The following is a 23126-nucleotide window of genomic DNA, read 5'->3' as shown; positions in this document are numbered from 1 at the left end:
ATATTTATTTTAAAGCAATCCTATAGTTGTTGATCTTATTCAATTATGTCAAATATTACAAAGAAATTTTAAAAAATCTGAGACAAATACAAACACACATACAAAGGATTCAGAAATAAAATACCAAAAGATTAACCACATGTTCCTGTTATCAGCAAACAAAGCATTAACTCTAACCATGTAATATGTGTGATGACAGCTGAGAAAAAAAATTATGCAGAGAAAGTTTTAAGTAGTCCCCCACCCACCAACATACCCAGAAATACAGGGGACAGCACATGTATCATCCTCCCCTTCTGTCCAAAAATCTTGGTGCTACTAGACAGAAATCTCACTCACTTGATTTTTAAGTTAATTTCTTTCATTGATCACTTTGGGTATGGAAGCCTTGGTTGACTTTTAATTTCCAACTGCAGCAAGTAATTTTCAACTGGAACAAGTAGTTGTGTTTGCGAGTATTCACGGGACTTTACCTGGATTACTAATGGATATTGAAAGCTAATCAGATGAATCTGATAGGGAGCTTTGAGGGCCTTTCCACACCCATTGAATGTAGCAAAATCCTTACCTTAGGTAGTCGTTATATTCCGGCTGCTCCGCATAACGTTGGCAACATCCAGTGTCCAGGCAGCAAACGGCTGGCTATATCCTCCAATTTAAAAGCACTAGTTGGGGAATTGCATAATGTGGATTCCCCAACCTAAAAAGTATGACCTACAGGAGAGCAACCAGCAGGCCACCAACAAAAGAAATGTGTGGAGGGTAACAAAGATGGTAAGGGGTCTGGAGACCAAGACGTATGAGGAAAGATTGGGGGAGCTTGGTCTGTTTAGCTGAAGAGGAGACAACTGAGAGGGGATATGATAACCATCTTCAAGTATTTAAAAGTATTTCCAGTAGGCAAAGTGAAGTGTAAGGAGCATGAAAAGGAGGCAGATAGCAGTGAGACAGCAAGAAGGTGAGGAATGGCTGGAGGTGCGATAATATTTAGTGCGATACCATTACACTGGCATAACTCTATTTTTTTCTGTGTGCGGAAGTATTCTGACTCTTGGAAGTTTATACCCTGAATCTCCACTCTGCCATAATGCAGCCAGTCACACAGTTTCGGCCTAGTCTAGCTCAAAAGGTTGTGAAGATAAAATGGAGGATAGTAAAAAGGTGTAATTTGATTTGAGTCACCTCACCAAAGGAATTAAATAAATAATACTGTAAACTGCAATGTTTATTATATGTATTATACCAGCTTCTCACTATGAGTAATGGCTTCTTTTTTCTGACGCCCTTACCAGTATGATATCTCAAACTTTAGAAAGTTTTGATGCCATCGATAGCTGTTTGCCTATATGTGTAGCTCTGACAGTTTTTGGGTCACTTGCATTGTTTTCCAGATCTCTAGTCATATCCCCACTACATTGTTTTATCAGAACTATTTGCTGTTTGAATTGTTGCTGTTTTTAATTGTAACCCACCTTTAGTGTCTGTGAGAAAAGCTAACTATAAATACTACAAATACCAAAAATTGCTCTGCATTTAATGATCCAACTTATACATACTTTCTTCAGGGTAGCATGAATGTTTGAAAAGGCTGGCAGCATATCACATAGACTCTTCCCTCCTCAATGCACACAGCAGGGAAACCAATGCACACAGCTACTGTTTGCAACATTTGCAGGTTAGTGGGGGGTTTCCTTTCTCCTCCTAGTCAAGAAGGCACCAAACAGCTATCCTTCTAGAAAACAGCCCTGCTTCTACTTCCTGAGAGACTCAGCTACCATTTCAATACTGAAGTAACAGTCTTGAGATATTCAAGATGTAAGAATAATAGGCAGAGAAGAAATTCTTTTCTCTTTCTTGAAAAACACAAAACCATACAATATACTGTGGCAAAATAAAGCTTCACGGGAGACCTAGTAAAAAAAGCAGCAAGATGGACAAAAGCACATGATATTTTGGAATAAAATGAGAGGTGCCAACAGACCCGGAGAAAAATGTTTTGTTCCTTTAATATACATTTAATATATGAAAATGGACAGCTGAAAGTTTTCATGGCACAAATATAGCATCACCAGTTAAATAACATGCCATTAAGGGTCTATTAAGGGCACGTGCCATTTTGTCTAAGCAGTTGACAATCCTAAATAAATCTATAATTCTTCTACATTCTTCTACTGTTAACTTAATTTAGTCATAGCTGGCCTTGTCTGACCTCTTCCAAGGACTGACAACTAAATGAGGGGAGGGGGTGGTAGGGAACAAACCTTGTGTGCTTTTGTGTCTTTAATAAAATAGATGTATACAGGTGAAGCTTTTCACAACCTAAAGGTAAACATCACCAGCTAATTACTCCAAACCAAACAGCTTTTAAAGGTACAACTAAAGGGCTACTTCAAAGCTGTAACTTCAATTGTCTATAGCAGTGGTTCTCAAGACTTCAGCAACTCATGGGTTCCCTCCCCACTTGATTAAAAACTTTTTGTGCATCCCTGATCCTTGCCAGAACACACCAAACACTGAACAGCCTCTTTTCAACAAGTGGGTGGCAAATTTTTGGTGCCTCTTGCCAGTATCTGTCTTTCTTCATCCTCGAAACAGCACAGCGAGATCCCTATCTATTAAACTTTACAAGCAAGTTTAAGAAGTAAAAATGTTGTTTGTACATAGCCTACAAGGTTAGGTCTCAGAGGGTAACTGATGGTGTAGAGCCACAACTTGAGAGAACCACTCTAATCAACCTCACCTCTCGTTGCAAGAGACAAGACTCTTCCTTATTGGTTAATAACTTCTACAGAGGCACTAACTAACTGAACAAGGGTGAGAAGGAATCTGAAAAAAACTTTCATATGTGCTTGTTAAAACAGAAATGTATCTTACTTACAGAACCTGAACATCCAGTATTTTGTTAAGAATTGTCTCATATTCCTCAACACAAATTCAATTTGTTGTTAGCGTTAATTGCAAAAATAATTGCAATGTTAAAGTAGAGAAGTGGCAATCACAAGGAACACTTCACTTATACAGTTGATATTGTGGGAAAATAAGCAAATAAAATAGGTGCAGGGCTCCATTAGAACATAGTAGACAGGACATGTATGCTGTGTGCTAGGCTGAAACCCCAGTGCCAGAATTGTCTTGAGCTTCAGCAAGAGCTTATCAGGGAAGGGGCAGACGGTTCTTTCTTAGAAGTTCTCAAAACCCTGCCTTCTATAACAACGTATCTCTGATGTCATCTGGAGCGTTTGCTGGCAGGGGCTCATGGGAATTGTAGTCCATGAACATCTGGAGGACCACAGGTTGACTACCCCTGATCTAGAGTAGTAAAATTTCTTTTGAGCAACTTAGACCAGACACTCCTGCAATTCATCATGGTAAACTTTCTTAGGACTCATTCTATATTCCATTGTTTTTTTTAATGACCCCACAAATTCTGTTTGGGCAATAGATTGATTCCCCTTCACACTGACTACACCAGAACAAAGTATGAGTCCAGTGGCACCTGTATGATCCAGAAAGTTTTATTCAAAGTATAAGCTTTGTGCACACACTTCTTTAGATATTACATTAAAGCTTGTACTTTGAATAAAACTTTGTTGGTCTTAAAAGTGTTACTGGACTCGATGTTCTGCTGCTTCAGACCAACATGGCTACCCACCTGAATCGGTCTATATTAGAGTTAGTGACCATATTAGAGAAGCTATCATTGAAGCTTTTGCTACTGTTTACTATGAAAATATAGATGAGCATAACATTTTTAACATTACTGGGTATTTTTAATAATCCCCAAGTGCTTTAGAAATCTCTCATTCTCTATTCAAGCACCTCTTCTCTCCTGACACACCAGAAGCAGCTATCAAAAGGTTACTGGCATTATTTCATCAACAAGTGATACCTAAAGAAGACCCACTCAAGAGTAGAACCGTCACAAGTCAGGAAATGGACAAATGAAATCTTGAGGCACATGAATCCAAATTGTACAAAATTGTTACCATATTCCAGCCTCTCTATAAAAACATCTTGACAATCTGACTACCCCCTTTTGACATCTTCAGTTATCAAGACTGCCTGCTCCAAGGAATGGACTAATCTGTAATCTTACTGAGATCTCTCTCTAAACCAGCGGTTCTCAACCCGGGGGTTGGGACCCCTTTGGGGGTTGAATGACTCTTTTCACAGGGGTTGCGGCAGGGAGAGCAGCTTGGCTGGGGAGGGGGTTCCGCCACTGTTGCCGCTTCTCCTGCAGGTGCCCACCAATTTATATACAATTTAGAACCAATTTATAGACAATCATGAACAATGGATCTTCATGCCATCGGTCAGTTTCGGTTTTATTTCTGTGGAAGCACACTTGCATAATTTTATGGTTGGGGGTCACCACAACATGAGAAACTGTATTAAAGGGTCGCAGCATTAGGACGGTTGAGGACCACTGCTCCAAACTATTTTAATCAGCAATTAACTCTCCTGCAGGCCTCTTTGTTCTACAGTCCTCCATTACAAAAATCCTGTTTCTCTTATTCCACCCACTATCTACAACACCAAGCAGTAAAGTTCAGCATCTCCTCTTGACAAGAACTCTGATGAGCGCACACAAGCCTTCAACTGTCGCACTCCAAGGAATGAGCCATGGCCACTAGGCCTTCAATTTCCTTTATTCACCAGCCTATTTTGTCTGCTTCTTTTATGTTTTTGTTTTTCTGCAAGATTCTTACTCTTTTTCTATGTACACCTTCAGCAGCTGCCTGAGACTGGCATGCAAACTATCCAACAGGTTCTCCAGAGCATTTCCAACAGCCTGGAAGTGACTGCACAGTTTTAGAGACTGAATGGTACCTTATTTACCTCCTTATCTTGGAAAGTTTCACATGGCCATTTCCTCACATATTAAAGCGGCTGCACATTTTTTTTCTCCAGACCTGCTAATAACCATAAACAATTTCTACATTACAGAACGTTTTGCGGTCGTGCAGCTTTTAAAAGCACAAGAGCCTGCCCGGGAAAAAGTGGATTTCCCTTCCCCATGCACCCTGACAGTACCTATGGTGATGATCCTTTTTCTTGCCGCTGGCTCTCCGGCTCTCTCTCTCTTGCCGCTCTCTCTCTCATCCATAGAGATGGTAGAAAGCCCCGTCAGCTCTGGGCTTCTTCTCAAAGAGTCGGAGTCTGCTGCTTTCCCCTCGCTGGAAAGCCAACCGCCCTCTCATAAAGGAAGGAGAGCAAAGGCCAAGGGGACTTCGCTGTAAACTGCCCGCTGCGCCGGGCGGGCTCCTCCTCTTGCTGCTTCCTTAGACGGGCCACTCCTACGAGTCAGTAGCTGCTCTTTCTGATTCTTCAGGAGGCAAGGCCGGCTACACAAGTAGCGGCGACTGCCATCCCTAGGTCAAAAACGCAGAGAGAAAGAAGGCGCTCCTTTGGGCTGAGGAAACTGAGGGCCGGCTAAAATTTCAAAAGCTTGCTGAGATTCAACGCGCCAGATAGATGGCGTTATTGCCCTGGAGCCACGATACTCTTGCGAAATCCAATCCGATCGAATAGAGAAACTACAAGAGCATGGAAGATTTGGGAGGTTGACCTCAGCGAGGGAATCAGGGAGTAGGGTTGCCAGCTCCAGTATAGGAAACACCCGGAGATTTGGGGAGTAGAGCCTGAGGAGGACAGGGTTTAGGGAGGGATTCCGAATTATCTGAACAGAATGGAAATCTAGGGGAACGTTAAGTTAATCAAAATAAAATTAGAAAGTTATAGGTAGAGGGGAAAAAGGGGACTCAAAGCGTATATACTTTAACTATACAGTGCTTTTCCCCAAGTCCTTCATACATGAGGTGACCAGATTGTCCCACTTTTGAGGGGACATCTGGGGGCACCTGGCCAATTATACTTATGTTGCAAGTAAAAAATATATATTACAATACTATTTTTGTGTTCTAAGTGTTCTATGAAAATTTTTGTTGCTCCATATAGATTAGCAATGCCCAATCTGTGGGCCACAGACCACATGTGGTCCGTCGACTAATTGGAGGTGGGCCGCAAAGGACGCCTTCTCCCCCCCCCCCGGCCCTTTACTTCATCCCCCCTGGCCCTTTACAACACACTTCGGGTGTCATTGTCTCCCATCACTCCCAGATGGGACTATCTCATTGCAGAGAAACAAGCTCAGGGTTCCCATTGATTTGTCATTGTCATGAGTTAAAATTTCCATGAAAATAAAATGTTCCTTATGTTCATTGTTGTCACGTATCTGTATCTTATTTTGAAGGGATGTTTAAACATTACCATAGCGTTAGGGCAGTGGTTGAGAGTAGAGGAGTAAACTACCCCCCCCCCACCGGGCCTCAGTAAAATTGTCAAGCGTTGAGTGGTCCCCGGTGATAAAAAGGTTGGGGACCACTGATATAGATCATATTTTTAATCAAGAACCCCCCCCCCCCCCGGTCAATGGTGTCCCGCTTTACCAATGTTAAAATCTGGTCACCTTATTCATACACTTAGATCCTTATGACAGCCCCCTAAAATCAGTAGTGTCTATATAAAATGAAATCACACTGCAATTCTAAGCAGACCTTCTAAAACCATGCCTTTGCCAAGGTTCAGTAGTAAATTCACCACTACGCTGAAATTTTGACTTCTAGTTTACCTGCTATTAGCCACTTAGCAGCATAAACTCTTGAGAGCATTTTCGCACCCGTTAAATGTAGTGAAATGTATGTAGTTGTTATATTCCAGTCCCCCCATATGACTTTGCCAACATCCAGCGTCTGGGCCGTAACCGGCTCACTACATCCTCCATTTTAAAGCGTGAGTTGGGGAATTGCATAAAGTGAATTCACCAACCTATTTAGCACTAGCTACCGGAGAGCAACCAGCAGAGGGAAGGTATGGAGGCTCAACACACTAAAGGCACCTGCCTCATCCCACCCTCCCATCCGCCTCACTCTCCCTTGTTCCCAGGGATGAAAATTTCTTTTTAAAAATAACTTACTGGAACAACAGAAAAGGCAGACAAGAGTGCAGGTTATGCCAGAAATAAGATTTTTTTTTCAAAGTTGTAACACAATGCATGCCTCTCTAAAGTTGTTCTCCCTCCCTCCCCAAATCAGGAATAAGATTAATTTTTATAAGTATCAATGAACATGATCCCATAAGGGGTGGTGTTCAAAAAGCACTACGCATCTATTATTCTATGCAGAGGTGTTTCAATGGAGAAGTATGAATTAAAAAAAATATTAGCGGGCATCACAGGACCTTTAAAACATGGAGAAAGGGGATTGGTTGCCTGGATTGACAGGCAGAAGTGAGTCGTGTTGATCTCTTCTGCCATTTCCGGCAGCAGATGTGGAGAGGACGATGAGTGAAAAGAAGGCAGACAAAGGCAACACAGCAAAAAGGTGAGTAGGGGCTAAGAGGCGCAATATGATTTAGCACTACGCTATTCATCTGGCGTAATACTAATTTACAATTATTAGTTATCAGTTATACATGTTACAGACTGTTTTATGTATTGTTCTCTGTTATGATGTAAACCGCCCTGAGCCTCCGGGGAGGGCGGTATATAAGTATGATAAATAAATAAATAAATAAATAAATAAATAAATAAATAAATAAATTTACTAATGTGTGGAAATTGCTGCTATCTCACTGTGCCAAGTCCCTGCCAAGTCCCACTCTGCTAATGTTGGCAGACTAACATTAACATTTTTTTTTGGTCTTCTGTACATTTCTACTCCCCCTTCAAGGATCGCTGCCTTGTTGTGGCAAGGGGGCTTGCGTAGCTCAGTGAAGCTATGAGCTATGCCGTGCAGGGCCACCCAAGACGGACAGGTCATAGCTGAGAGCTCTGACAAAAGGTGATCCACTGGAGAAGGAAATGGCAAACCACTCCAGTATCTTTGCCATGAAAACTCTATGGACAGTTCCAATAGGCATAACGATATGACGCCGGAAGATGAGCCCCTCAGGTCGGAAGGTGTCCAATATGCTACTGGGGATGAGCAGACGGCTAGTACGAGTAGCGCCAGAATGAATGAAGCGGCTGGGCCAAAGCCGAAAGGACGCTCAGTTGTGGAAGTAACTGGTGGCGAAAAGACAGTCCGATGCTGTAAAGATTTTTATTCCATAGGAACCTGGAACGTCAGATCCATGAATCAAGGCAAGCTGGACGTGGTTAAACAAGAAATGAGAAGACTGAACATCGACATTTTAGGAATCAGTGAACTAAAATGGACAGGAATGGGTGAATTTAATTCAGATGACCATCAGGTATACTACTGTGGACAAGAATCTCGCAGAAGAAATGGAGTAGCCTTCATAATCAATAAGAGAGTAGGAAAAGCAGTCTTGGGATACAATCCCCAAAATGACAGAATGATCTCAGTTCGAATCCAAGGCAAACCATTCAACATCACAGTGATCCAGGTCTATGCCCCAACCACTGCTGCTGAAGAGGATGAAGTTGATCAGTTCTATGAAGCCCTACAACACCTTATAGAAGCAACGCCAAAAAATGATGTGCTTATCATCATGGGGGATTGGAATGCTAAAGTAGGAAGCCAAAAGATAACTGGGATAACAGGCAAGTTTGGCCTTGGAGTACAAAATGAAGCAGGGCACAGGCTGGTAGAATTTTGTCAAGAGAATACAATGGTCATAGCAAACACTCTTTTCCAACAACCCAAGAGACGACTCTACACATGGACATCACCAGACGGTCAACACAGAAATCAGATTGACTATGTACTCTGCAGCCAAAGATGGAAAAGTTCTATACAGGCAATAAAAACAAGACCAGGAGCTGATTGTGGTTCAGATCATGAGCTTCTTGTTGCAAAATTTAGGCTTAAATTGAAGAAAGTAGGGAAAAGCACTAGGCCACTCAGGTACGAACTAAATCATATCCCCGACGAATATACAGTAGAGGTGACAAATAGATTTAAGGAATTAGATCTGATAGACAGAGTGCCTGAAGAACTATGGACGGAGGTTCGCGACATTGTACAAGAGGTAGCAACTAAAACCATCCCAAAGAAAAAGAAATGCAAGAAATCAAAATGGCTGTCTGAGGAAGCTTTACAAATAGCTAAGGAGAGAAGGGAAGTGAAAGGCAAGGGAGAAAGAGAAAGATACACCCAATTGAATGCAGAATTCCAGAGAAAAGCTAGAAGAGATAAGAATGCCTTCTTAAATGAACAGTGCAAACAAATAGAAGAAAACAATAGAATGGGGAGGACCAGAGATCTTTTCAAGAAAATTGGAGATATGAAGAGAACATTTCATGCAAAGATGGGTATGATAAGGGACCAAAATGGTAGGGACCTCACAGAAGCAGAAGAGATTAAGCAAAGGTGGCAAAATTATACAGAAGAACTATACAAGAGCGAGCTTAACATCCCTGATGACCACAGTGGGGTAGTTACTGACCTGGAGCCAGACATCCTGGAATGTGAAGTCAAATGGGCCTTAGGAAGTCTGAGCAACAATAAAGCTAGTGGTGGTGACAGCATTCCAGTTGAACTATTCAAAATCTTAAAGGACGATGCAGTAAAAGTGCTACACTCAATATGCCAGCAAATTTGGAAAACTCAGCAATGGCCACAGGATTGGAAAAGGTCAGTTTACATTCCAATCCCAAAGAAGGGCAATGCCAAAGAATGTTCAAACTACCGCACCATTGCACTCATTTCTCATGCTAGCAAAGTTATGCTCAAAATCCTACAAGCTAGGCTCCAGCAATATGTGGACCGAGAACTTCCAGAAGTACAGGCAGGATTTCGAAGAGGTAGAGGAACTAGAGATCAAATTGCCAACATACGCTGGATCATGGAAAAAGCTAGGGAGTTCCAGAAGAACATCTACTTCTGCTTCATTGACTATGCTAAAGCCTTTGATTGTGTGGAGCACAACAAATTGTGGCAAGTTCTTAAAGAGATGGGAATACCAGAGCATCTTATTTGTCTCTTGAGAAATTTATATGCAGGTCAAGAAGCAACAGTGAGAACTGAACATGGAATCACGGATTGGTTCAAAATTGAGAAAGGAGTTCGGCAAGGCTGTATACTGTCGCCTTGCCTATTTAACTTGTATGCGGAGCACATCATGAGAAAGGCGGGATTAGAGGAGTCACAAATTGGGATCAAGATTGCAGGGAGAAATATCAACAACCTCAGATATGCAGATGATACCACTCTAATGGCAGAAAGTGAAGAGGAACTAAAGAGCCTGTTGATGCGGGTGAAGGAGGAGAGTGCAAAAGTTGGCTTGAAACTCAACATCAAGAAAACAAAGATCATGGCAGCCGGCCCTCTCAATTCCTGGCAAATAGATGGGGAAGAAATGGAGATAGTGACAGATTTTATTTTCCTCGGCTCCAAGATCACTGCAGATGGGGACTGCAGCAAAGAAATTAAAAGACGCTTGCTCCTAGGGAGGAAAGCTATGGCAAATCTAGACAGCATCCTAAAAAGCAGAGACATCACCCTACCAACAAAAGTGCGTTTAGTCAAAGCTATGGTATTCCCAGTTGCAATGTATGGCTGCGAAAGTTGGACCATAAGGAAGGCCGAGCGTCAAAGAATTGAGGCTTTTGAACTCTGGTGCTGGAGAAGACTCTTGCGAGTCCCTTGGACTGCAAGGCGAACAAACCGGTCAGTCCTAGAGGAGATCAGCCCTGACTGCTCTTTAGAAGGCCAGATCCTGAAGATGAAACTCAAATACTTTGGCCACCTCATGAGAAGGAAGGACTCCCTGGAGAAGAGCCTAATGCTGGGAGTGATCGAGGGCAAAAGAAGAAGGGGACGACAGAGAATGAGGTGGATGGATGGAGTCACTGAAGCAGTAGGTGCAAACTTAAAAGGACTCCAGGGAATGGTAGAGGACAGGAAGGCCTGGAGGATCATTGTCCATGGGGTCGCGATGGGTCGGACACGACTTCGCACATAACAACAACAACAACATTTCTACTGATGGCAGTGAAAGAAATCTGTAGGTACTTCATGTATTAATGTATCTGTAACCCCACCCCCAGATGATCATTATAATACAGAGAGACAGTATATCATTAAGAGACTAAAGTTGTCAGGAGGAAACTGCCAAATGTCAATAGATATGATGCCCAGAAAGGGATTAATCAAGTACACCGAGTCATGTCTGACCCTTGGGGTGACGCCCTCTAGCGTTTTCATGGCAGACTCAATATGGGGTGGTTTGCCAGGGCCTTCCCCAGTCATGACCATTTACTCCCCCAGCAAGCTGGGTACTCATTTTACTGACCTCGGAAGGATGGAAGGCTGAGTCAACCTTGAGCCGGCTGCTGGGATTGAACTCCCAGCCTTATGGGCAAAGCTTTCAGATGGCTGCCTTACCACTCTGCGCCACAAGAGGCTCATTGTATGTGGTACAGCAGATTACTAAGCAAGAAACAAGATTCATATTGGGGCCTGTGGAACTGCTTGCACAATCAATACAAACTATATCCTTGGGAGACATAGCTAAGAATCAATCCTTCCAGCTCAGAAATGAGCAATATGGCAAAACAAACATATAAGAAAGTTGATCATTCTAAAAGTAATTTTTAATACATATGGTATGTACTGCTTGTCACTTTATGTGATATATATTTGCCATTCTAAAAATGACAAAATGAAATTACACTATACCTATAGTATTTGACCCAAGGGTCAGACATGACTCGGTGTACTTGATTAATCCCTTTCTGGGCATCATATCTATTGAGCCTCTTGTGGCGCAGAGTGGTAAGGAAGCCGCCTGAAAGCTCTGCCCATGATGTTGGGAGTTCAATCCCAGCAGCCGGCTTAAGGTTGACTCAGCCTTCCATCCTTCTGAGGTCGGTAAAATGAGTACCCAGCTTGCTGGGGGGTAAACGGTCATGACTGGGGAAGGCACTGGCAAACCACCCCGTGTTGAGTCTGCCATGAAAACGCTGGAGGGCGTCACCCCAAGGGTCAGACATGACTCGGTGCTTGCACAGGGGATACCTTTACCTTTATAGTATTTGAATCGTTTCCACTATTATTATTTAGTGGCGGGTTCAACAAACTCTGTTCAAGGTAAATGAACCCAAGGATTATATGCAATGGCCCTAAACATACTCACTAATAATATTAAATAATAATATTAAATAAATAATAATAAAATTGAAGCGGAATGAAATTTCCACAAGTGGGCTGTGTTCAGTGGCCCCAATATTTTCTCGGCTAGTTTAAGGCACATGAACTGCCAGTTAAAATCAACAAAAACAGCTTTCTTTTGATCCAACAGCAGATACAACATTCTTGGAAATATTCAAGAAGAGCATGAAGAAAATAGCCCTTTCTCTCAACCTCTGATAGTCAGAGGTGTGCTGCCTGTGAATATGGCTACTCAGTGTAGCCTTCATGGTTAACTACTGCCAATACTTTTTTTTCATGAATTTATATTATCTTCTAATTAAGTTAGTGGTCATCACCATTATCTCATGGTATCAGTAGTCATGTTTTGGGTGAAGTAGTACTTTTTTGTTCATTATGAATATGACCATCAGGGTGCTTCCTTCTTAAGAATATACAGGAAGAGCTCTACCAAGTCAGAATGATGCATTTAGGTGAGCAACTTATTTCCAGCAATGACCAGTCAAGATAGCTCTGCGAAGGAATACCATAAATATGGTGTGATGGCACTAGTCCTCTCCCTACTATTTGTTACTAGCAATCTGTAACCAGAGAAATACTGCATCTGAAACCAGAAATAAGAGCATGTGGGACCAGAAATTGTATTCCCTGTGCCCCTGCTTATCAACAGCTTGATAGGCAGAGGAATCTTCTATACATGGCTGATGTCTCCGGCAACTCACAGAGTAAACAATGCAGTGCTAAAATAGGTGCTTCTGTGAAGCTAGAACAGTTCAATACCTCTTTGGTCAAGGACAAATGTCAGGTTTAGCTGCAGTCTGGATAGCAATGCAGGAAATAATAGGATGGGGCTGAGAAGGTGCTAGTAGCTCAACCCAGGATGACAGTATCCCATCAGAATTGTAATTCAAGTTTAAAAAGTATTTGATATATAAGTTTTTATAAGACATATTACTGTATGTTATGAATGATCCAACTTATGTTCTTAAAGGGTTTTATTCATAATTACAAGCTATTTTTAGAATTTTAAACAAAGGTCTATAAATAGAGACTAACCCTACCTGAACAAGTTCCTGAAAGCCTTTTAAAACTTTAAAAGTCATGCCATTTAAGTTTGACACAGCAGTAATTTATTTAGACACCTTGGAGTAAAGGTTCTGTAATCAGTCAGTAACATGAAATGTAACATCAAGTGACTCAGAACTTTAAACCCTATACAGGAAAGCTTGAATATAATATATATTTATATATTTATATATACACAAATATTGTATTGGTCCACTGAGTATACTTTTAACAAAAAAGATAAGAAATCTATGCAGTCCAGTTAAACATATCATATGCACGATTAATATCATTACAAAGTTTGTGTGGACAAATTATGGATGTTTAATACTTGCAAGAGGTTTTGTTCAATCAAATTTTTGAACAGGTGTTTTCAAATGTCATTTTTCAGTGCAAAAAATAGTTTCTCAAAACAAAACTAAATTTTTAAAGGAAAACTGAATGAAAACTACCTTTAATGGACTTCCATGGCATCCACAGGTAAATGGAAAAGTTTAGCCTGAAATAGTGGCTATGCTTCCCCTTGCAGCAGAAAAAAATGAGTAATAAATTCTTTCATGTACAAATACCACAGGTTTTGAATAAAAATCAACATTTTAATGTTATAGCCTATCTGTGCATGTACTGAGGGCAGAGAGAAACGGGTCATTTAGAATAAGTTTTACATTCTGCAGAAAACATGACACAGAATAGGCAATAAATTATTTTCATTAACATTCAATCTTCATCTTATTTTGACTCAGTGACCATAAAAGATACTTTAGTTTAAGGTGCAACTATCCGTTGGCATTTAATAAATTATACATAGTGATCAACTGTTGTAAACGATGCCTTCACACAGCGTATTTTCTACTCTATTTTAAATTCAGCTGTCAACATGCCAGTTCAGTTGCATATTTTAAAGAAGCTGGCTCAATTAGCATTGGGGGGGGGGGGTCAAAATGCCTGATCGTGATCTTAGCCGGTCTCATTTTACCAATCTTCTCAGGAAAATCCTAAATATGCATTTTTAAAAAACGGATGGCAAAATACCACTTCAACATATCAGATAAAATGTCTTGATTGAAACCTTATTCTTCTATTAAATGGCCAGTCTGGCAATAGAACCTTCATTAAAAGAAAAACAATAGGCATAAAAAAGTATTTTATATGTCTAACCATCAATTCAGTAAAGGTATATCTGTAACAACCAGTCATAAACATTTCAGCAAAAGCAAAATCAGCTACTTTCTGTTCAATGAGTATTTGCAAACTACATTTTTCTAACTAAAGTAGCATTGTCAGCATGACCAGCTTTACTTATGGGTGAAAATATGTTTTTCCTGTTCAACAGGCCTGTTAGGAAAAACAAAAACAATTCAATTTAATATTGTGGGAATCAGCACAAGTGACCTTCAAAGGAAAACCACTAATCAAAACTTAAACCTAAATGTCATTAAAAATAAAATAAAAATTAGTAACACCTGACTGTCATCGTTTTAGAGAAGAGTATATAAATGTTTTCATTGTATGTAGAAACTTCTGACCTTTTAAGATTAACATCCTTAGAATTACATTGACTGACATAGAATAAACCTGCTTTTGGGGCAGAATTGCTTTTTCTATCATAAATGGATTCTGGTGCCTTGCTGATATATTTTTTTTAAGAGAATACCTTTTTGCATTATAGAAAGTTGCTTTGGTTTAATGGTTCCTAGTACAGTAGGATTGCAAGATGTGTGTGTGCTGTATTAGGAGTTGTCAGAGGAATTAGTGAATATGAAAAATTACAAACAAGATAGTGAAATCACATTTGCAGGAATTTAAAGCCTTTTGTAATTCCCTGTTTATACATAACGCCTAATTACACATAGCTTAGCTATTCAGGGAAAGGGGACAAAGTGGTTGAGGCAAGGCAGACTCTTCATGCTTCTGATATTTCAGATTTACTCAGTGCAATAGCTAGTTCCAAATCTTCTTGTTCTTGCTGTTTTAATCTTGCAAGTCGTTCTTTCTCCTCTCTCTCACTTTCTCTCTTTGCCCATTCAATCATGTCTTCTTCAGTAGGATACTACCAAAAAGGAAATAAGTTTATTAAATGGAGCAGGTGATACAAAATTGAATGTTCAAACAAGATCTGGTCTTCAATGTATTATTATAATTGTGTTGGTTGCAATTACTGTTAGCCTTGCTTACATTTACACAGGTGTTCAGTTTGTGTTGAAAAATTATTTGGTTTGTTATCCACCTTGAAGGAAGGTGGAAGGCAGTTTTGTGCACCAACCAAGGGAAAAAATTAAGTTTCTATCACATTTAGGCTAAAAGCATGTTAATTATAACTATACTGATTTATTTAAGTTACTAAGAATAATTATCTAAAAACAAAATGATTATCTAAAATTATCCACAAAAACTTAGTCACTAAGAATTCCCCAAGGCCATAAAATTTTAACAAGGAAATACTTTTAAAAAATAACTGTGTCATAGGAGGGATTAATGTTCTTCTAAATTTTTCTCCCCATGTCTTCTAAGAAAATGTTTAAGTGATTATCACGCAACTGGAGGATCCCAAGTTCAACTTACTGATTCACAGGATAGCATGATGCAACTATGAAATTTACTAAAGCCAGATATAGGTACAGCACACATTTCATAACTTTTTAAAGTTAATTCATTTTTATCCCATCCTTCCTTCAAGGAGTTCAAGGGCAGTGCACATCTTTCCCCCTTCTCCATTTTATACTCACAAGAATCCTGTGAAGTAGGTTAAATTGAGAAACAGAATGACTACCAAAGATCAATCAGTGAACTTCATGACTGAATTAGGATTTGAACCTGAATTTTCCACTTTTACATACCAGTCTTTCTTTAAGCATAAAAGGTCATGCAGGTAACCGTGCTCAACTCTGGGTTTGCTGTGAAATATTATAAAAGATTTTTTGGCTCCATACTTGCAATTTTGTGACACACAAAATTCCTAACCCTTTAAAAATTAATTATATCTGTTTTATGGGGAGGGGCTGCATGTTATGAGGCATTTAGACCTTCACTACCCTCTTCCCCTTTCCAAAGATCTTTAGTGGGACTTATTCAATGCCTTGAATCAACTGAAGTTTCCCTCCAACAGCCTGTATTCCCCACCATGACCAACAGACCCTGACATCTAACATAGCAACAGTCTCAGCTGACAAGGCATCCCTGAAGGGTAAGGGCAGATTAGCTTACCCAGGATAATCTTGAAATTAAAAGAGGGCCCAGAGAACTGATGGCCAATGACAGTGCTCAGTGACAACATTTCCCTGCCATATTAATCAATTTATATTTAGGCATATAAGATGAGATTAAATTGTTCAACAGTAGCTACAATATAAGGACTCTGCTGTTCATTTTTAAACTGCCCAAATGAGACATTAACAAAATGGAATAAAAGCTGTGTTGTAATATAACAGACATTAAACCTTTAGACACATCATGAGAACATATCAACATGCAATTCTGACTGTATTTGCTTCAAAGGCATAATATAATGTACTTCACCACCGTATGACATGTATATTGTTTAAGCCTGAGAAGTATATAGTAATAATTACAGTAGTTTACAAAATCTTTGTTAAAGACAACTCAATTTTTCCCCTGCCCTTGTACTTACATTACTGAAACTAGCAAAATTGCTGTTGTCCTTCTCTTTGCAAATCCCACTGGGAGCAAATGGGTCATGGAAGAGATGAGCTTCCTGTTCTTTGGAACCATCACAGCCTGGGAAGGGCTGGAATGGATCATTTACTTTTAAGGAATCTGAAGACTCTACTTTGTTGATAGGTCTTTTTCCTGCATCAAAACAATCACTTTAGAATAAGTCAGAAAGTGTATTTGAGCACAACCAAAACACTTAGTAGACGTAGTTTAAATGTTTCAGTGTGGGTGATATTTTGCAAATATTTCTATCTAGGAGGGAATCAATGTGGTTAATCCCTTTTATTTATATCACAGCTTTTTCTTTAAATCATCTTAAAAATTGGCTTAAATTGGCCAAAGACTGCTCTGTGAAATTTAGTTTGCTTCACAGGAACTATCTTTTTAAAACTGTACTGTTATGTAATTTAAAACCATTACTTTTTTTCCAATCTGTAGTTCCATTTAAAAAAATTATTGACTTATATTAGGAGTAAGAATTTAAATCCCTAGCAGAAGCAGCCAGTATGGTAAATTAGTCTGTTTCTAAACTACTGGGTATTTTAATGTGAAATATGAAATAAATAGAACATTGTCATAATTATGTCTTTTAAAGACAATACTTGTTCATACCAGGTGGAGGAGGACAAGGTCTGGTAGGCGTTCCAGTTTTGGGAGGTAATGCAGGAGGAATGTCTTCATTTTTGGCTGGAGCTTCCTCAAATACATTTTTAGTTATGATTACACTGTTCATTGTATCTGTTGCAGATGACCTAAATGGATCCTCATTGTTTGCCTTAATTTAAAAAAACGGTAAAAGTTATTACTGTTTGCATCACGTCTTTTTGACAGAGCACTGCCCCAGCTATAAGTCACTACCATTTTCTTTTCTTCTATAAAGCAATAAATAAACCGGAATACTATACAACTTATGCAAATATAAGTGCACACAAGAGGATCCCATGCTAAGGAAAATCCTTCATGATTCTTGCTTCGCCCCCTCCTCTAACATCCCCCGGGGAGCCCCATTGTGGAGATTTTTTGATCTGTGTGATGCAGCCATCTTGGAAATAAGATATATGACTTCATAAAACTAGGAGGAGGATGGCTCAAGGAAAGAGCCTCTCCTTTGCATGGTTTAATCCCTGGCATCTCCAGTTAAAAAGGTCAGGCAGTAGGTGATGTGAAATACCTTTACCTGAAACCCTGGAGAGTTGTTGCCAGTTGAAGTAGACAATACTGATCTTGATGGACCAATTGTCTGATTCAATTTAAGGCAACTTTATATGTGTGTCCATGTGTGATAGTATTAAGCTGCAACACAGTTGGTTATAAACCTGCACTATCTGTGAAAATTGCCACAAGCACTTCACTCATCTGGTACTGCAGCAGCTAATAGGATAGTGTCATAAATGAACTCTGCAGTAGTACAACTGCCATTGGAAAACACAGCCTTTTAGGAATGTATTTGTATGCCTTAATTTTTATAATGTTGTGGAAATTGCACCTCACATGATGTACTCCCCTGATTTCAATTGCCATCACTTGCTACAAAATCTATTAATCCAATCCAAGGCTGCAATGTAAACTATACTCCCTGTCACTGCAAAAGTATGTAACTGTTAATAGCTTCAGATGTAAATCCACTATAAAGATGATAGATCAGTTTCTGAATAGAAACAGGAGAGTGGGCATCAATAAGACTAGGCAGGCGTTTGAAATTGCAATACATATAGCTTGCTATTAATTGCAGTGCTTTCACAGCAGTTCACAAAGTCAACCATCACAACAAATGAGATATATAGCTACTCAAAATGGAGAATCAATCCAAGAAGCCATTGATCTGCTGATTTATACTGAACATTTGTTGACATTTTATTTTGCATGCCAGTAGTCCGGAGCTTCCCATGTTTCAGTTATCACAGCAGTTATGCCTTTTCAATGAACATTAATAATTTCAGATTACCTTTGACAATATGCTGAAATCAGCAAAGCCACTTGCAAATGATTCATTTCCAAACAGGGAGGCAAAAGGATCTATAGCTAAATTAAGCAAATAACAAGAGAAACCAACATATGTTAAATTCATTGAATAATAAAGTATCATGAAAGTCAAACACAGAAAGCCTATTTTTAAATAGTGAAATAAACTATCAATTTGTATGCAAGGCATGGCCAACATAAGCTTGTGCCTATATCCTTTCAGTCTGTATTGGGAGTCAGGGAAAATGCTTTTCACAAAACTTACAATTCAGAAGTAGAAGAAAGCAGGGAAGTTATCCAAGTTGATTGGCACTATATAAAATCCACATTCTAAATTGTGCCCTAAAAATCTAAAACAAACAATCTCAACTAAACCCCAGCATCTCATGGCACAGTTATTTGTACAAAATAAATACTCTGCCAAACATGTGTTTTTCACCTTTCTAAAAAGAAAAAGTCCCAAATACTATAAAAACAAAAAAAGCTGAGAAAGTAGAAAAAAGCATCTAAAATAAAGCTCATGCATGCTGTATTACTGTTATATTTCTTCTTTATGGAGGGCGACAGAACAGGAGCACCGATAATAGAGCAGCTGCAACTCTTTAATGAGCATTGGAGTCTGCAATCAATATAGTCTGCAGAATGCACAAATAGGACTCGATTCCTCCCCAAACCTCCTCTTTCTCACTTTCTGAGGACTTCCTTGAGGAACTGGTGTGTATCTGTGTCAGTGTCTCACTAGGCCTGGCTGACCACTTTGCTAGTGGTTTACCATGCTGATTCTGCTTGGCTTTCCATGGTTTCACACTGGTTCTGTTGAACTTGCTACAGTGTCCCTCAAGTTGGTTGACACTGGTTGTATTTAGTAGCGGGTCAGGCGTTTTTCTATCTTCGCCAGGCCCGACTACTAGCGCCCTACATGTCCCCTGACCACTTGGCTACAGTGATCCATGCGACAGTCACCTCCAGAATAGATTTCTGTAACTCGCTCTATGCCGACCTACCCTTGTCTCTGATCCGGAAACTCCAGCTAGTGCAAAACGCAGCTGCTCGGGTCCTCACTGGTACACCTTGGAGGGCCCATATCCAGCCTGTGCTGAGGCAGCTGCATTGGTTGCCAATTGCTGCCCGGATCAGGTTCAAGGTTCTGGTTTTGACCTTTAAGGCTATACGCGGGTTGGGACCCACATACCTGAGGGACCGCCTACCGCCCTATATCCCCCGCAGGGCTTTACGCTCAATGGGGGAGAATCTCCTGATCGTTCCTGGCCCTAGAGAAGCGCGCCTGGCCTTGACCAGGGCCAGGGCCTTTTCGGTCCTGGCCCCTACCTGGTGGAATGAGCTCCCGGGTGAGCTGCGGGCCCTGCAGGACTTACCAGCTTTCCGCAGGGCCTGCAAGACGGAGCTCGTCCGCCAGGTTTTTGGTTGAGGCCGGGGTCAGCGAATGAGTGCCAGCATTCCCCCCCCCGACTTAGTAAGTTAGATCTGCTCCCCACCCTCCCTGCCGCTCTGATAGCAGGGGATAGGAATAATGAAAGCTTCCGCCATGTTGTGATTGTTTTTAAAGTCTTTTAATGGGTATTTTAATGGGGATAGGACTATTGTGACCCGCCATGAGCCTACGGGGAGTGGCGGGAAATAAATCTAAATAATAATAATAATAATAATAATAATAATAATAATAATAATAATAATAATAATAATAATTTGTGTTTGATATACTGACCCATGGTTCTGCATGATTCTCTGTTTTGATTAAATGTGTGAGAAAACAAGAATGCTGTAATGGTTAAGAGCAGTGGCCTTTAATCTGGTGAGCCGAATTTGATTCCTTACTCCTCCACATGCAACCAACTGGGCTTGTGACAGACTTGTTAAAGCTGTTCTCACAGAGTAGCTCTGTCAGGTCTCTCTCAACCCCACCTACCTCACAAGGCGTTTGTTATGGGGAGAGGAAGGGAAGGAGATTGTAAGCTGCTTTGAGACTCCTTTGGGTAGTGAAAACCAGGGTATGTAAACCAATTCTTCTTCATTTGACTTATCCAAGCTGGAAAAATACTAAACAATACCTTATTAGCATTTTTTAGTTATTTAAATACCTCAATACTGTTATTTATGCCCTTCCCCAAATCCTAAATATCACAAGTTTTTGTTTTTTCAGGTGCACATCTCTATCCACCATTAATTGCACTGGCACTTTATAGTTTATTAATTTAGATATCACATTTGACTATTCTGATTTGCCAGCTTATCATAACCAATACCTTGTCAATTCAGAAATCAAGCCAAATTACAGTTGTTTCCTTCACCATTAGTTTCCATTAATGTTTGAATTACACTTGTAATATTTCCGCAATTTTTCTGATCCCCCCTCCCTGCCCTATTCTTTATTATACTGGCATATCTGAGAGTGAAGTGAAGTGGATAAAGTGCAGGACTAGGTTCCAGGGAGATCTGAGTTCAAATTCCCATTTCTATCATGGAAGCTTTCTGAGTGGGCCTGGATGAATCATAATCTCTCAGCCTAACCCATCTCACAAGATTGTGGTTGTGACAAAATGGAGGAGGGAAGGAAATCATTCAAGCTGTTTTGGGTCTCCATTGGGCAGAGGCTAAATAAACATACAATTGCAAATGTACGTCTCTATGTTACAAAACTAAACACCACTATATTCTTAATACACAAATATTTCACGCATCTTCAAAGTACCTGTGGCAGAAACAAAACAATCTATTTATCCAGAAGCATAAAATATCCGTGGGTCAGAGCAGATAATAATACTGCCTATCCTTTAACCCATTTTATAGGAACTTTGACAGATATAGTATCACATGCTTACTCCCCTGACTTCCTTCTGTTGCATGATTGCAGTGACACTAGCCATTGTTAGCTTATAACTGATATCTGAAATCAGAGGCTGGCTTCAAATTATGGGCTAGAAGCATGCCTGATTATATGAATCACAGTTAACATTCACACAAACATAAGGACTATCTACACTTCAGGCTGGCAAGATATGGTCAGGAAAATTCATCCATGAGGGAAGGCAACGTGTGAGTTCTTGTGAACCACTTCCCATCCATGAACAACTACAGGCAGTTCAGTGACAGATAGCATTATAACCGTGCCAGTTCTAATAAAATATTCTGAGCGCCATTGGAAACAAGTTGAATACCAATCATAACATATTACTCACTCATCACTAGATAACGCACATTAATGTGACTGAACTTAAGTTTTTACAAACTTGAACAGATATACACCCATATGAAAGTATTTTCTTTACCTGGATCACTTGGGACGGTCACAGCAGTTCCACCAGGAGCAAATGGGTCATTGTGTGTCAGTGTTTCTATCTAAAATAAAAATAAAGTAAGGTTCTGTACACTGTAAGAATATTTAACATTATTAAATAAATATATAATTCAAAAATAACAATTTCTTAATTGTCTTTAATCAGTTAGTATATCCTGGAGAATATAGAATTGGTTGGTTTAGCTCTCAGTCACACAAATCTTAAGCTACTTTTAGTGTACAGAAAGACATTTCAAAGGAAACGGAACACCTTTTAATACCAAACCTGAGTAGTCAGCTGTTGCTTTAATTCCTTGTAGCAATTTAGTACTTAAAATTTTCAAGAAGGAAATTTAAAATATATGGAGCCAAAACAACATTGTTTTTTAAAAATGTAGTCAACTAACAGTATTTAATTTTTAGGGTTCTAGGGTATTAAAATCTCAAAGATATTCTGCCTAAGCAAAGAAATGGTGACACACAACTTACTGGTACCCATTCAGATACTATTAAAACATCTACTGTCTAAGAAAAAAATGGATTTCTGAAAAACAAGTGCTGAATACATTACTATTGCATAAAATACTTAAAAAAAAAACAAATGGGAGCAATTTGGAACAGCAGTACTGATCTACTACTCCATCTACCATTTAATAGTGTACAATGTGATCTAGCATGGCGCCTTCATCATGGTGTCCATAGGTACCACCTTGCCTGTTGATACCTTTCTTGGGTCCTGCCAAGTGTTTTTTAAATTTGGTGGGGCTTTTGTCCAGTGAGACTTCTGACTGAGATTTGAAGATATGATTGGTTGTGCAGATTGTAAAAAAATTGCTTTGCATTTTGGGTCTGGCTTAGCTTCCTGAAGCAGCCATATTATGGCAGCACCCAGCACACTGTGTCAAAATTCTAAAGACGCCTACAGGTTCACAAAGGTTGGGGATGCCGGTCTAGCATTTCTAGCTATACCTCAAAGATCAAGGAAGCTAGATTTTCTAGGTATTGCATCCTAAGTG

General features: G+C 39.8%; 2 protein-coding genes across 11 annotated transcripts in view; both read right to left on the bottom strand.

The window, feature by feature from the left end:
* The window catches only part of TTC39A (tetratricopeptide repeat domain 39A), a 98483-nt gene extending 93044 nt beyond the window's left edge, over positions 1-5439 (bottom strand). For 3 of the 7 annotated variants that reach the window (XM_077333785.1, XM_077333783.1, XM_077333784.1), the window contains exon 1: positions 5035-5434. The gene's annotated coding sequence lies outside the window, so the exon portion shown is untranslated. Of the gene's footprint in view, positions 1-5034 lie in introns of all 7 variants that reach the window. The other 4 variants (XM_077333789.1, XM_077333787.1, XM_077333782.1 and 1 more) reach the window with 3 other exon arrangements.
* Positions 5440-13223: 7784 nt separating this feature from the next.
* The window catches only part of EPS15 (epidermal growth factor receptor pathway substrate 15), a 98884-nt gene continuing 88981 nt past the window's right edge, over positions 13224-23126 (bottom strand). For 3 of the 4 annotated variants that reach the window (XM_077333775.1, XM_077333776.1, XM_077333778.1), the window contains 5 exons: positions 22103-22172; positions 18799-18875; positions 17466-17628; positions 16810-16988; positions 13224-15231 (listed from right to left, as the gene is read on the bottom strand). In XM_077333775.1, coding sequence (XP_077189890.1) covers positions 15085-15231; positions 16810-16988; positions 17466-17628; positions 18799-18875; positions 22103-22172 — 636 coding nt within the window. In that variant the 3' untranslated portion in view covers positions 13224-15084. Of the gene's footprint in view, positions 15232-16018; positions 16076-16809; positions 16989-17465; positions 17629-18798; positions 18876-22102; positions 22173-23126 lie in introns of all 4 variants that reach the window. The other variant, XM_077333777.1, reaches the window with a different exon arrangement.

The sequence above is a fragment of the Paroedura picta genome, chromosome 4 (genome assembly GCF_049243985.1).
Source record: "Paroedura picta isolate Pp20150507F chromosome 4, Ppicta_v3.0, whole genome shotgun sequence".
NCBI lineage: Eukaryota > Metazoa > Chordata > Lepidosauria > Squamata > Gekkonidae > Paroedura > Paroedura picta.
This window is presented reverse-complemented; position numbering and strand designations above follow the sequence as displayed.